Source organism: Aquila chrysaetos, chromosome 6 (genome assembly GCF_900496995.4).
Source record: "Aquila chrysaetos chrysaetos chromosome 6, bAquChr1.4, whole genome shotgun sequence".
Classification (NCBI taxonomy): Eukaryota; Metazoa; Chordata; class Aves; order Accipitriformes; family Accipitridae; genus Aquila; species Aquila chrysaetos.
Genome location: NC_044009.1, coordinates 22,915,336 through 22,930,097, shown reverse-complemented (window position 1 = coordinate 22,930,097; position 14,762 = coordinate 22,915,336). Strand labels below are relative to the sequence as shown.

The window sequence follows — 14,762 nt, the reverse complement described above, 5'->3', positions numbered from 1 at the left end:
CACCCTCTTTTTGTTATCTTCTTTTTCATTACTAGTAGTAGTAGTAGTAGTAGTATATTTTATTTTTTATTTCAATTATTAAACTGTTCTTATCTCAACCCAGGAGTTTTACCTGGTTTTGATTCTCTTTCCCATCCCACTGGAGGGGTAGGTGGGGAAGAGGAGTGAGTGAGTGGCTGCATGGTGCTTAGTTGCTGGCTGGGGTTAAACCACAACAGCACATCACTAGAATTGTTGATAAGAAGATGCAAATGCTTGTACTTTCACTTGTGAGAACAACATTCTGACATCTATTTTTCCTCTCCATGCCAAACTTTGCAGGAAGAAGCCATGGAAATCACACAGCGTAAGTTTTTGTGTATCTGTTCCAAGAAATCCTGGCTCAGAAACAACCCCTTAAAGAACATGTATTTCAGGGTGTTGAGTGGAGCATTACACAGTCTGAAATAGCAACATGAACTCTGTCTGGATCAAGGGCAAAAAGGACATAAGCCTTCTAGAAGGGAGAGCATGCAATTCCAGGCCACCAGATACCTCATGTTTACCAATAATTTCATCACCCTTCCAATAGTAAGGTAGTGCACAAGAAAAGGAGCAGGTAGAGTGCAGTATATACACAGTGATGGAAGGAAACTGAGGAAATGGGCATGGAAAAAGGTGCTGAACTAGTGGCTCCTGTGTCGGAAGTAAGTACCTGTGAAGAACGAGAAGCCAGAGTTCTCAGGGCCAAAGGGTGATTTTAAAAACAGGGAAAAGCATCAGTTACAGAAAAAAACTACCAGGGAGGTGGGGAGGTAGTATACAGCTACTCAAATTGTGAGTGCTTATAGTAACTCACGGCCCACAGAAGTACATGTGATCTGGTTGGTCTGAATGCTTACTCTTGACATGGTAATCTTTGACATGTTCTTCATTTGCAAATTGCTTCTCTTGCCAATGTGATCTTGTATGACAGTGGGGAAAAGGGTTCCTTAACAAATGCTCACCTGTTGCTATTTCCCCTCTCCCCATACAATAAGATCCTGTACCTCTGGCACTACTACAGACAGGCTATCTCCTCTTACCTCTTGAAACCAGATTGAGCATACAGTTGCTGGCTGCCAGAATAGGATTCAAGTCTGAGGTTGATTTTCTACTTATGATGTTTCCACCTAATGACTTGAAAAACAGAAATTTATGTCACCTTTCTCCATCACCTTCACATTTTTATGTTAGGTGGCAATATAACATACAGACTCTTTATAAATTTATACATATTGAAAGCTCAAAAAAGATGTATTGATAGAAAATTCACTGCTAAAAGCAGAATTAAAAATGTAAGTTTTACATGTGGTCAGGAGCAATTTCACATTTCTTACAATTTGTTACAATTGTTATTGCAAGTAAGCACAACATACAGCAACATTTCTTATCTGTTCTCCACCCAGAGTTCTTAATTGCTGCGAGACCGCACAGAAAACCTTTGTCTTCTCTTCAGGGTACTCTGAGATTGCATTTGTCAAGATGTCTTTCACTAGAGAGAGGCTGCAGGCAGCTCCCAGAGTTAATCCTGTAACCAAAAGATTATGAAAGTGTAATGTGTGCATTGCTTTATTGCTTGGGTTTTAAACTATGTTCAGACTGTAGAGCTAGGACTGATCATGTGGAATACAGGCAGATATAAGAAGAGGAGCCTTTGCATATTAAAGGGACTGTGACCTCTGATTTTAGGAGACTGAGGCTAAAATTTCATCAAGTGATGAAATTGAGCTAATAGCTCACCACTTCTACTAAAAGGGAAATCCATTCTCTGCTTCCAGCTGCCCATTCCAACTTCTTCCCTTGCAGCAACTTTGACTGAGTAAATGTTTAGGTGATGTTTCACCCAAAGGTGAGTCAGCTTCAAAATGCTTTCAACAGGCTCTTCCTATTTTTAAACATGATTTTCATCATAATTTGATCTTTCTTCTCATATGTGTACATTCTAGTTATTCTCCTCAGGTATGGATAGGTAGAAATTGAAAAAACCCCAAACAGTCCTAACACTGAATATAGTATTCTTTTTCTCACTAGAAAGACAACCTATAACCATCTGCATTTATTTTAGTAGTTATAAATTTTTTTTTAAGATCATACTTTAAAAAAATTTCAATATTATAAAATGGTAAACAGTACCTTTCTATTCAAAATTATTAATAGACTTTATTTAAGTAAGCTATGAATGTTTTGAATGAACTGGAATTCAATAAAAAATACAGATCAAAAGATACATAATTTTTAAATGGCTTTTCATTAACCAAGTAAAGCAATATTTAATTTTGTGTGGTTGAAACAAAAATTTAATCAAAACATGTTTTGCATTTAAATCTGATTAAAGAGAGGAAATACTATTTCTGGCTGGCAAACTAAACTGTCTATCTCTTGTTTTAGAACTAGTAAGTCTCACCTTCTCATAACTAGGTTTTATTTACAGATTAAAGAAAGCAGTAAACATTCTCCCTGCTTCTTTTCAATTCCCAACTACTTGTCAGCTAAGAACAAACTAGTCATTGACTAGAACTGGATGACTGATCTGAAATGAAAAGGTATTCTAAATGGAATAACAGAACTGCCAAATACAGTTTACCACTTCAAAAAAGTGACTTCAGGCATATAGCAAGTAATTTTCATCAGATATAGGGTTTGACTTTTCTTAAAACTTTGGCAGTAAACTTGCACAACATAATTTATCTTTAATTAATTTAGGCTATCATAGTAAGTTTAAATCTATTTCTAGTTGTTATTTCTAATTTCAATAGAATTTATTTAAAAACTAAAACCTAGTCTAAATTTGTCTAAAAAAATCTCTGTGCTTATCATAAATATATAAATTGAGGTGTAAAATTTTTAATCTACAATAATTAATGCTCTTATGATTGAGAACAAGATTAGTTAATGCATATTAGCTATACCAGTTTAATCACAGCCTTTTTTCTAATGTAGAACTAGCATGCAATGTTGCTAACTCTCTCTGTGGTTCTGTATGGGTCTCTCTCTGCTATACACCATAGCATGGTACAGAGATCACAAACCAAATATTGCATGACTTAGCACCAGAATCAGTATTAACAGAATAATTCCTTTGCACTATTATGACTCATGGGGCCCAAGGTAATATTGCTGGTCAGTACTGCACTGTGCCATGAAGACAAAACTGTACCATACGCTGGGACGGTAGCCACAGCCACCTTGACCTGGAAAAGAACCAAGCATGCTTAGGAATGAGTTGCATAGCACTTCACACCTTCAGCACCATGGAATGCAGCAGCATCCCTTACTGCAGAGGAATCTCCTATGTCTGAACAAAGTAAAGTCTACTGACCGTCATCCATGTGTTTCACCACATTCAGATCTGGGATCCTTGCAGGAGCAATAACAATTGGATGGAACACGCCTCTAAATTTCATCTCAGGTCCTACCAGATAGGAATAGACTTAGACAAAAGACACTTTCCATAATGACAACTCCAACATAGTAGAGAGTAAGCTTAAGGACGAAAATGCAAAAGGAATGATAAATGTAGCCCCACTCCTCCCATGCACACTGGAACTATGGCAACAAGAGCCATTCTGATTGTATACATACCCACGCTGGTGTTCCCAACCACAAGAGGTGCTTTGGGGTGGGCAGCTTTCAGATCCAGTAATTCATCTAAGCTTACAGGAGAAATCCATGTCATTCGCTCCCCATGAAAAAACAGAGTTCTTTTTGGTTGATTTTCAGCCATTCTCTGATGGGGAAATAAGGCAGATTTAAATATTTAGACATATAGACAGGTGCAAGGTCTAATAGACACTAGACTGAAAGTCAAAAGAAGTTCTTAAACAATGGTAGTTCTACTTAATCCTTCAAAATTGGACAGAAATGGGACTGTTATGCTGGCTCTTTGCACAGTGGTGAATTTCTAAACTGCATCGGTGAAATGTCTTCAATTAATTCCAATGGGCTAATAACAGATTGATTGATAAGAAATAGCACCCAAGCAAAATATGTAGGAATAGATCCTGCAATTGCTGAAATTATTGGAAAAGTGATAAAAAATACTTTAGTGAGGTGTTTGCACACTTAGCTTGCTTGGAGGTCACCAATGACACCAGCAGCAACATCCCTTTCTAGATTAAGTATGCATGTGGATGTCTCTGGCTGTACTAGCACTGTTCATTGATCACTTGGAAATAGCTTGTGAACTAGTGGTGATATAAATACACAGTCAAGAACCCCTGTCCCACAGCTATCAATGTTTCTCCATAACCAGCCAGCTAGTTACAGAGAATTTGGCTTTGAATCTGTCGATGGACAATAATATAAAGCAAACAGCTTTCAGTTTTTATAGGGCAAGTACTGCTGTCAATAATTAAGGATGCCTGACACTTTCCATTCCAGTGCCCTTATTTCAGCTGCTTATATCTTTGTCATACTTTAATCACTTGGGCTAAACAATCCCTGGTCTGGGTCGCTATCTGAGTCTGACACTTGAAAAGACCAACAAAACTATTAAGCCACAAAACGGGGAAAATGCATTGGTTTGCCAATGTTAAAAAGTGTTTGCCATTCAGGTTGCTGAGAAGCATTTGTGTCTTCACGTACTGCACTGAAAACCCAGTTTAGATTACTTTGTCTTCTCACTTAATACTTAACTCTGCAACTTCATTTTCCCAATATGATTATTTTTTGTATGTGAATATTCAATAAGCTCAGTGGAAAAATAAAAAGGAATATGATTTTGGATTTATATTAAAATGTTATGACATTTCTTCTGATGAATTACTGCTAAGCAGACTTCAGAATGAGTTCTGAACTATGGACAACTAAGGAAAAGACAGAGCTAAAGAATAGTCTGTAAGCAGGAAAAATTACCATTAGTTCTGGAGGAAATATAAGCTCCTGGGTGGGATCTAAGGGCTGGAATTCATCTGTTGAAAATAGTCTGGTGGAAACCTTAAAAAGAAAGAAAATAAGCAAAGACCAAGAATTTTCTCTCACCATTAATTCAATTAAAAAAAAAAAAAAAAAAGCAAAACCATAAACAAACCATGAGGGTCCCACCAAGGTCAGTAGAAACTTAGTAATTTCATTATCATTCGGATTTGGTGCTAAATTATCATGCATCATTTGAAGCTGCTGAGGTGAAGGAAGTGTTCATAACAATTTCTTAAAGTTCACTGCTAACACAAATGACAGTGTAGAGGCAAGCAACTGAAAGCCTAAGTACAGGCTTCCTGTAGTCCTACTGTAAGAAAGTAGCTGGTCAAATATTCATATGGATAAGAGGTTTCATTTAAAATTACAATCATAACTCTGATTTTTAAGAGTGTATCAGTTCTTCAGACTCAAGTCAGCAGTTAGATTCCTAAGAGATCAGTGGTTACATTCAGATCATCAGTAATCATTGATTTAAGACAGTTTCACATATACCCTGATTTCTTGCACAATGTGATGATCACTGTATGAGTCAAGCTGAGACTATTCCTGAACTTGACGAACTGCTCAGATCTCTAGCTCTGGAGATCCAAACTACCTTATACCAACTACCTGCCACCTCATCACCTCCTCATACAAATATACACAAAGAATCCTTAATTTTTAGAAATATCTCCAAATTTCTTGCGAGGAATAATAAAATATCTTATTTTACAAATAATATTATGTAAGGTGAATAAGGTGGAGGATAAAAATGGCAGAGTATACTGCATTTACTTTAATTACAAGAAGAAAGCCATGCAATATTCTTTCTATAAGTTTTATAACTAAATAGGACAGGTAAAATACTTAAAACCCTACCTTCTCTTCCTTGTCAAACAAATCATCTTCCTGATCCAGGGAACACTTTCCATTTGCTTTCCTTTGACAACATACAGATTCCTAAAGTAGGAATATTCCATTAGTGAAATATTACCCAGAATGGCAATGAGTTAAAGCCTGCTTAAGCCAGTAAGAGTGTCTCTTTATATTTCAATGAAGTTGTAGATGAAGTTTAATAATAAGCTAAATTGGAAGGATTATGTATTAAAGAAGTGATATTCAAAAATAACTTAAAATCATCAGATGTTGAAGTCCTTAATACAAAATAATTCATACTATTTGAAATTCAGTTGACCTTGTGAAAGCACACATAGATGGTCTGTATTAGTTCTTTTACTCACTGTTCACTCTCCCATTTCTTTCACTGTAGGTTTCTGACATATTGCATTACATGATAAATTACTAAGAATATTGATCCAAATTCTGCTTTGATTTATGCTGGTACTGACCCACAGTAAAACACACGGAGTTACTTCAGATTACTCTTCATAATCCAGGCTAGACACCAAGTTCATTTGCATTAACCAGTTTTTGTAATGGGTTAGGCCACTATACACCTTACTAGGACCTACATCTTTTAACAGAGGGAAGAGATGATCTTAATGAAAATCTTTATGGTTTGTATACATATATACACTAATGGGCACAACTAGTATTCTTATCATCACTACTTACCTTACAGAAGGTTTTACAGGCATCTAGGATTGGCCTATATCCAGTACAGCGGCACAAGTTCCCTGAAAAGAGGAAATGAGTAAGAAAAAGCTTTGTTCTAAAGCATGTAGCTTTAAAGTGTCATGTCTTTATATGAGGTTTGTGTTTTTGAAGCTTAAGAAGTGTTTGCTCTCCAAAAAACAAAAAAGATCAGTGTCACAAGACTTAGGACCCTGCAGCTCCTGAGGAAAAAGACTATTATTTCAAGGGGAGTATGAAATACTCCCATACTTAGTATGAAATACTTGAGAGCTGCACTAGAGGGAATGCTGACTACAGCTTAGTATGCAGGCGATTGTACAATAGAGATTGTACAATATTCTTCACCCATTCAAAATGTTTTTCTCCTTCCTCCTGACTTATTTCTAATAGTGAAGGAGGTTAACATCACACCTTCATCTAAATTCACCTCATAGTAACAGGAAATGCCTTTGGCTCCACAGTGACTCTAGAGCACAACAGACAACAGAAGGCTATTTTACATGCAATAAATGCTCACACTTTCCCTTAGTGAAGATGGTTTGCATCTCTCTGCTGTATTTAACTGTTTTATTCCTACCACAAAGGGGGTCTTCCATGAGGCTTCTGAGATTCTCAACTCCAGATGTAATGGGATCTCAGAGACATTCAGATGCAGCTACTTCTCCAATAGGACATCATTTTTGCACACCTGATTTAAAGCACTCCAAAAGACATATATGGGGATGTTTTCAACACCTGTCCCTGAAAAAATCCACAGCTGCATGCTTCATTTTCCAGGAGAAAAGAATGACAGAGAATACAAGGTCTGTATGCAGTAGCAACTCTGCTGGGAAGCACAATTTGTATAGAGTACATACATACACGCATACATGTGTACTCACACAGGCATGCACTCACATACACAAATACCTGAAGAAAATGGTTCAAGGACATACCTACAAATACAAAAGTGGCAATATTTACCAGCCAGAGCTGCAATCATCTGCTCTGATGTTGGTTCTGGGTGGTTTCTTAGCAAAGTGTATATGGACATCACCATTCCAGGGGTGCAGAAACCACACTGGGAGCCATGGCACTTGGCAAGCCTTTCCTGAAAAGAAACACCACAAATAGCACTCCTTCCAGTGTACATCACCATTCTAATGAACTCTCTCTTAAACAGGAGACACCATACCAAATGTTGTCTTCATAGTAAATCAGACTTTTTAAGCAAAACAATTTAAGCAACCTCAAATAAGAATAATTATTTTGGGTGTGATGCCCTGCCACATCTTACTAAGGAAGCTAATTAACCTGCAGTGGACTTCTGTCTTTTTTGCCTTTATACTAGAACATCAGCTAAAGGGGTATTGTTCAAGATGCGCCATTAGCCCAAATAGAGCACAAGCCTGATCCACTCCAACAATTCTTATGTATCAACTATTTGATCAGGCTGTTAGTATTAAAGCAAGATCCATCATGAGCCATATCTCAACAGCCTTGATCAACCAACCATCAGAAACTTGTGTTGTCTTCTGTTATCATTTAGCAGGGAGAATAATCATCATATGGAATTCCCATGTCCTAAAAGCACTGCCACTCAAGCCAGTCTATACAAAGGAAGAAATGAGTAATCCTCTGACACAGTGATACTGTGCTCTCACCTGAACTGGATGAACCCTGGTTTTTGTACTTCCAACACCTTCTACTGTGGTCACTGCTGCACCATACAAAGAGCAAATGGGAAGCAAACATGCATTTGCTGAATAATGTCTTTGGAACATAAAGAAGAAAAAGAACATGAATATTATTTTATTATAATAAAGATGCATGAATATTATTTAGCTGTCAATCAAGACATAGCTTATATTTACAAAAGAGTCACTATCAACATTTGGAATGAGAAGAGAATAAGCTTTAAGGAAGGGATCACTTATTAGCTGTGTCTCTTGTCCCCAGTAAAAAAAACATATCTATGAAGACAGTTCTGTAGAATTCATATCTTCCTTAATACTTTAGTCTTTTCCAATTGACCTCTTATCTCTCGTGCCCACAAGGAACCTGTCAAGTGTATTTTGGAGGAGGAAGATGGGGAAGGGAGGGTTGGTGTAGTCATTTGAAGGAAGTAAAGGATTACTGCTGCAAATTTATAATCAAATTTCTGACCCAAAAAAAATTCTGATGTAAAATAAATATCATTCTAAATAGGAACAACATACCAAAATGAAAATTCTTCAAAGCTTTTCATCATTAGCAATAAAATATTTTGTTTTACTATTGTTGAAATGTTTCTTTTCAAGTGTCATTCTGACTGTTTCAATTTCAACTCTTATAATAACTTTAAGCATTTTCATTTGCATTTCATTCCAATGTAATGCAATTGTCAAAAGGAACAACTGGGACATTTTGACCTTTTCCCCACCTAAAAAAATATTCAGTTGACAATGACATGTTACCATTTAACAATTTGACAAGGGTTTTCTCAATTTAAAAGTAATTTATTCCAGTTTTTAGCTTGCTGAAACTCAGGTTTTGAGTTTCAATGTCCTCCTTTTTGTGGGTGGGGTGTAGGGAGGGAGTTCAGTATTAAAGGGATGGTAAGACTCAAACTTCTGCCTGTGCTATCTTCCCATCAGTCATATGACAGAGCTGCAGGTAGGCACCATATTCCAGTGGTCAATACAAAGGGTATTAAATGTATGCCTCCTAAAGAGAAAACTCCTCGAAGGAGCTGTCAGCATATATGAGCAAATTAAGCATTTGAGCATGGTATTTCAGGAAATTTACTACATAGCTGAATTAACACTATTTTTTTACAGTGTTCTCTTTTGGATTAAAGTGATCCTTCCTTTGGATTCTTTCACTATTAAGTACAGATTTTACAACTTTGTTTTTACAGTTTCATATCTGGAAATGGTATCTACAGTCAGAAAATTCTATGTGGTTTTCAAAATTTTCTGTTAAGAATACCGTATCTTTTTCGAAGCTGGCTCATAAGTTGATATCATCACTGTGCAGGCACCACAACCACCTCCTCCACAGCCATACTTAGTTCCTGTAAGACGGACTGAAAATGCTGTTATTAGGGAAAAAAAAATTATCAGGTTTCATTTGGGTCTTTATTCTGCTCAAATGCTTGAGGCCACCTTTTTTCCTGAACTGCTAAGGAACACAGAATCAGTTTGGTATGATAGCATATGTATCAGACTCCTTTCTATGTTGGATTAAAATTTTCAGTGAAAATAAGATTGAACCTAAGGAATGACATGACCAAAATCCTGTTCCCAAGAAAACAGAAAGCTTGATTCTGACCTTCTTTTGGAAGAGGAGTAAGTTGGGACAGAAAGAGGAAGTGAAAAATAGTTTTCCAAGTGAAAATATGAAAGGAAGAAACGTGTAATGGGCAAAATAGCTACATATCTGAAGTTCCAGTGGAACACTAAAATTAATATCTCAGTTTTTCCCAGAAGGCCCATTTATAGTCCAGATATTAACCTTGCACCTCATCTGAAAGATCACACTTATGAGAGAAGTTGCTCATTTCTATGAATCTGGAACAGTGACCAATCTGAAGCTGTGAATCGACAAACAGCTAATTTAATGTTCTACAGCCATCAAAAGGAAGATGTCTTACTCCCCATTTCTTCCCCCTCTTCCCAATGTTACCTGCTCCAAAACCCAAGACCTCTTGCATCAAGTCTTTTTCTTACCAATCCCTTCCATGACCTAATGATGAGCTGACTAACTAGCGACTGACTCCCTAATCCAACTGAAAGTCTCTGTTTTTCCTGGATTAGTTTTCTGCTGGCCTAATGAGTGTAATTAATACACAGAGGGGTCTGAGGAACTCCACAGCTGGCACAGGGTGCAGGAAGAGAACTGTCTACCAGGAGCCGGGAATGATGGAAGGTATACAGGCCACCGCCTTTTCGCACCACATCATCAAAAGAGAAAAATGTTTGTCAATGTGAGGGTTAGCATTCTTCGCTTGCAGTAAAGCTTTGAGATGCATGTATTGCTTTAAGGTCTTATCTAATTAAGCTCTACCACTTTTTCCACTCTAAAGTGCTTTACTGAAAGCCCTTTCACAGACATCCTAACCTGTCAGATAAAGCAAATACATTTTAAGATACAGTTTCTTCCCTTCATGCACTTCTATTTACTTGTTAATTTACAATGGGGCTTCCAGTTATAAACAGTGGTCTAATGTGCCAATTCTATGGCATTTACCCTCAAAAAAAGGATGACAGGATGCTCAGAGAGGTATTATACTGCACCTTGCAATTATAACACACATTACTGGAAAATGCTACGGTTCCTCATGCTCACTCAGGCAACCATTTCATATTATAAAGAGTTTAGCAACATCAGCTTAAGATATTTCTGTCCTGTATTTTTGTTCCCTGACATTATTTTTTGTTTCTTTACCAAAGTTATCTGTCCCCCAGCTATGTTAACTCAACTGTACGTGGAGGCTTGCTGTGAAAAGGATCAGTTCCTGTAACTGGCTAACAAAGTGGTCTCAGACACAGCTGGGCAGGTACATCTCGGGGAATAGCACACCACCATACAGACCTAAGCAACAGAGGGCAGGAATACTACAGGTTGACATTTAAACTGTACAGTGAAACCAACTAGCTCCTGAAAAAAAGTTAATCTCATCTTCATTTTTATAAGCAGGGTACAATGATACAGAAAGAGTAAATAATTTTTCAAGGTGTCAGAACAAGTCAGTACAGAATTAGATTATCTCACTCACCAATGCACTTTAACAATGAAGTACAACTCTTGTGGTAGGGCTGGTACTGAGCTACTTGGTGGGTCTTGGTCTCTTCTCCCAAGTAGCAAGTGATAGGACAAGAGGAAATGGCCTCAAGTCATGCAAGGGGAGGTTTGGATTGGTTATTAGGAAAAATTTCTTCACTGAAAGTGTTATCAAGCACTGGAACAGGCTGCCCAGGGAAGTGGTTGAGTCACCATCCCTGGACATGTTTAAAAGACACGTAGATGTGGCACTTGGGGACACGGTTTCGTGGTGGACTTGGCAGTGTCAGGTTAATGGTTGGACTCAATCTTAAGGGTCTCTTCCAACCTAAATGATTCTATGATTCTACTTTTTATAGCCCGATAGAGTCTGAAGTTGTTCAAATTACTGAAGAATAATTTCATGACCACCATAACTACAGCAACCTATTCTGCTCCAGACTCCTCATGACTGACCAGTAACAAACATGTTTCGACTTAAGGTTTTTCTCTGACACAAATGTACTCTCCCGTGTGAATTCTATAGTATGCAGTACATCACTTGCCCTCTGGGGGTATGTTTTGTGAGACAGTGTAGGAAGCTGCAAAAAGGGCGATTCTGCTCTTCCCCACATTTGCTTCCTGCTCCCAGCTGTGAGTCCCTACACACGTGTTCAGAATATTATGCAACAGCTTCATAAACACTGGGAATAAGCTTGTGGCACAGCAGATTTTGGAAACCTTCTAAGAACAGTTGAGAGCAGACACACGGTCAAGTGTCTGAAATGGTGAAGAGAGCAAAAGATCAGAGCAAGCACTGCACAATTTGTAGCAACCCAGAAAGCCACTGAGCTGTGGACTGAAACCAAGACAGGAGGAAAGAACCTTGCCTGCAAAGACAAAACTGGCAGGGTGAGAGTTCTAGCTCTCGCAACTTCTGTCTTGTCTAACTAACTTAATTTTTTTGTTTTAAAAACATACTTGTTCATATTTACGTACTATTAAACCTGGGTTTTGAGTTTAGAAATCTGTTTGGAGTTCTTATCATAAGAAAACATAGATTACCTCAAAATTCCAGCAGACTCAGGGTCTCATCACAAGATCTCCCCTTTCCTGGGAGAGAGACTTTTACAAAACTTGGAGACTCCTATTCTGTCAAGCTTTATGTATACTGGCCAAAAGGTTCTTAAGTTTCTTTATGGGGGGAGAGGGGAAGAACACAGATACATACATACACACACATCATGCCTGATGGCATAGGAAACTAGGCTAAAAATACAGCAGCTCACAGAAGAGTATTTGGCTTAAGAAAGACACATCATTTATTATGGTTATCTTAAGGGAGTCACAACTTCCTTAACCAGGTAAATCACCTTTTAATTATCATTTATGAGAATTTTGCTTGAATAAGGCTTTCAAATGAGTGACCTAAGGGAACAAACAAGAAAAGGATACGTCTCTTTCGCAGATAAGACAACAGCATTTGTTCAGGATCAGCATTTTTCTCTAGTATCTGCAGTAAGAAATGAAAAACAAGGTTTAACTGAAAAACCAAGTCTTTTCAAAATTCAGGGCACAGACTACATTGCCACAAAGCCAGAAGAGAATCCTTCTCTGGTTCCCTCTCATAGAACTACACTAATTGCCAAAGACCACAGAGCAGTTTGGGCTCTTTCTGGAAATTTCCTCTCGGACAGATATGTTTCCAGGAAAGAAGTCCCAGGGCACCTTGCAACTGCTAAAAATAACTGCTGCTCAGTGAAAGGGTATTTATCGTCAGCCACGCTAGAAATAAAAACACAGCAGAACTTTGCTACAATAGAGGCAGCATAGCATAAAGAATTAATGATTTGCAGATTTTAGAGTCTCCCTGGCACTGTAACCTACTGGAATGAACACTAGAGGAAGCCTGTAAGGCTATCAGCAGGAACCAGTTTTCTTCTAGCTTTATTTGTATAAACTTTCCCTTGCTGTAATGGACTAACAACAGAGAGCAACAGAAATGCCTACATTCTTGATGAATTACAGTATTTCTTATTCTGCTGCTTAGAATCAGCCAGTTCCTTCCAGTTGCATTGAATCAACCAGTTTAATTTTGTTCTTGCAATATTATCTTTATGTTGGCCAATAGTCCATATTTTGGCACCTGAGTCTTGCTGAATTTCTGTTGTGCCTCTGAAGATCTGATGCCATCTGATACCTCTTCTCTGATACCATCAAAGATGAGAAGCCAGGCACATAGAAATGAAAAACGAGTTGCTCACCAGCCAGATTTGATACCCAGCTGAAAGTCCGCTTCACTTTGATGTGGTTTTTTTTCTCCCCAAACACAGCAGAGCTAACTAAACTAGGATGTTGTAATCATGTTTGTCTTCTGCTGCTGCTTCTCCCCTTCCAACAGCACTTGCTGTACGCAGAAAAGTGTTAGCTAACTAAAGTAACACTTGGAGGCTGATTGGCTTCTTACGCAGCACGGAGGAGATGGGAAGGAACGCATCTGAAGGCTTGTATGAGGATTCGGTTACACTCCCATGAGGAAGAAAGGAAACCAAACACCCTTCGGGGTTACTTCTGGAACAGCAGCCCCCCTTTCTCCACACTCTTCCCGGGCAACACTTACCTTCCTCCCATTCACATAGAAAATCAGCTCCTCAGTCCCCGCCGCCCCTTGCAGAGACATTGTATCCCAGCCCCGTAACCAGCAGCTGCAGGAAATCCCCGGCAGCCGCCGCAGCTGGAGAGCCCTTAGTGGGCGGGTGCGGGGCGGCGCCGCAGCGGGGCGGACACGGCGGCGGCGGGCGGGGAGCGCGGGGGAGCCCGCGGGGGCAGCCGCGCCCGGCGGTGCCGAGCACCGCGCCCCGCCGCCGGGAGCTGCGCGGCGGAGCCCCGACAGCGACAGGTCAGTTGTTCTTAACATTCAGAGCTAACGGCGATTTATTTACGGGATCCTTTTAAGGTACGTTCAAACGCTAAGACGTGCCTCACACTTTCTCAAAGGACGTACACGTTCCTCCAGAGCACAGTGGCAACATTAGCAACGCGAACTGTTGTTGCGTTCTGACAATAAAAGCTCCAAAGGTAATTTTAAACTGTGCTAAAATCCAGCAAGGTAGTGATCGTGAGCCCAACGGGAACTTTGCATGAATGTGCACTCGCAAAATGATCGGCAGTAACTTCCAGGTATATAACCATTTGTAAGGGCTACTTGTGCAAGCAAGGGTTTACAGAATCATAAATATTTTCCTCTTCCTGTTTAATCTAAATATATAGGATCAATTTTCCTACAAATTTTAAAACAATCAAAATCTCTATGAGTGGTAAACTAAAATACTAAATGTAAAAAAAAAAATACAGATTGAATAAACATGAGAAAAAGCAACTTTGAAGCTATAAAAAGAAGTTCAAATTACCTTATCCTTAGCAAAATAATCTTAATCCCTGTGACAGCTACAGATTAATTTTTATCTCAAATATCATCAGCTGTTTTTACAACTTTTTCCTGGCAAGAGCTTCTAATATATCAA

The 14,762-nt window shown here is 38.6% G+C and overlaps 1 protein-coding gene across 9 annotated transcripts in view; it reads right to left on the bottom strand.

Moving 5' to 3' along the window:
• Nucleotides 1-14,006, bottom strand: part of AOX1 (aldehyde oxidase 1) — a 46,203-nt gene extending 32,197 nt beyond the window's left edge. For 2 of the 9 annotated variants that reach the window (XR_005932679.1, XM_030018254.2), the window contains exons 1-12: nt 13,859-14,006; nt 12,694-12,751; nt 9,466-9,562; nt 8,160-8,268; nt 7,480-7,606; nt 6,496-6,557; nt 5,800-5,880; nt 4,876-4,956; nt 3,604-3,748; nt 3,341-3,433; nt 1,398-1,549; nt 1,065-1,158 (exon numbers count right to left, since the gene is read on the bottom strand). Coding sequence is in view for 8 of the 9 variants with exons in the window: in XM_030018254.2 (XP_029874114.1) it covers nt 1,065-1,158; nt 1,398-1,549; nt 3,341-3,433; nt 3,604-3,748; nt 4,876-4,956; nt 5,800-5,880; nt 6,496-6,557; nt 7,480-7,606; nt 8,160-8,268; nt 9,466-9,562; nt 12,694-12,751; nt 13,859-13,918 (1,159 nt within the window). In the remaining variant the exon portion in view is untranslated. The other 7 variants (XM_030018252.2, XM_030018257.2, XM_030018251.2 and 4 more) reach the window with 6 other exon arrangements.
• Between the last annotated feature and the right edge of the window lie 756 nt (nt 14,007-14,762).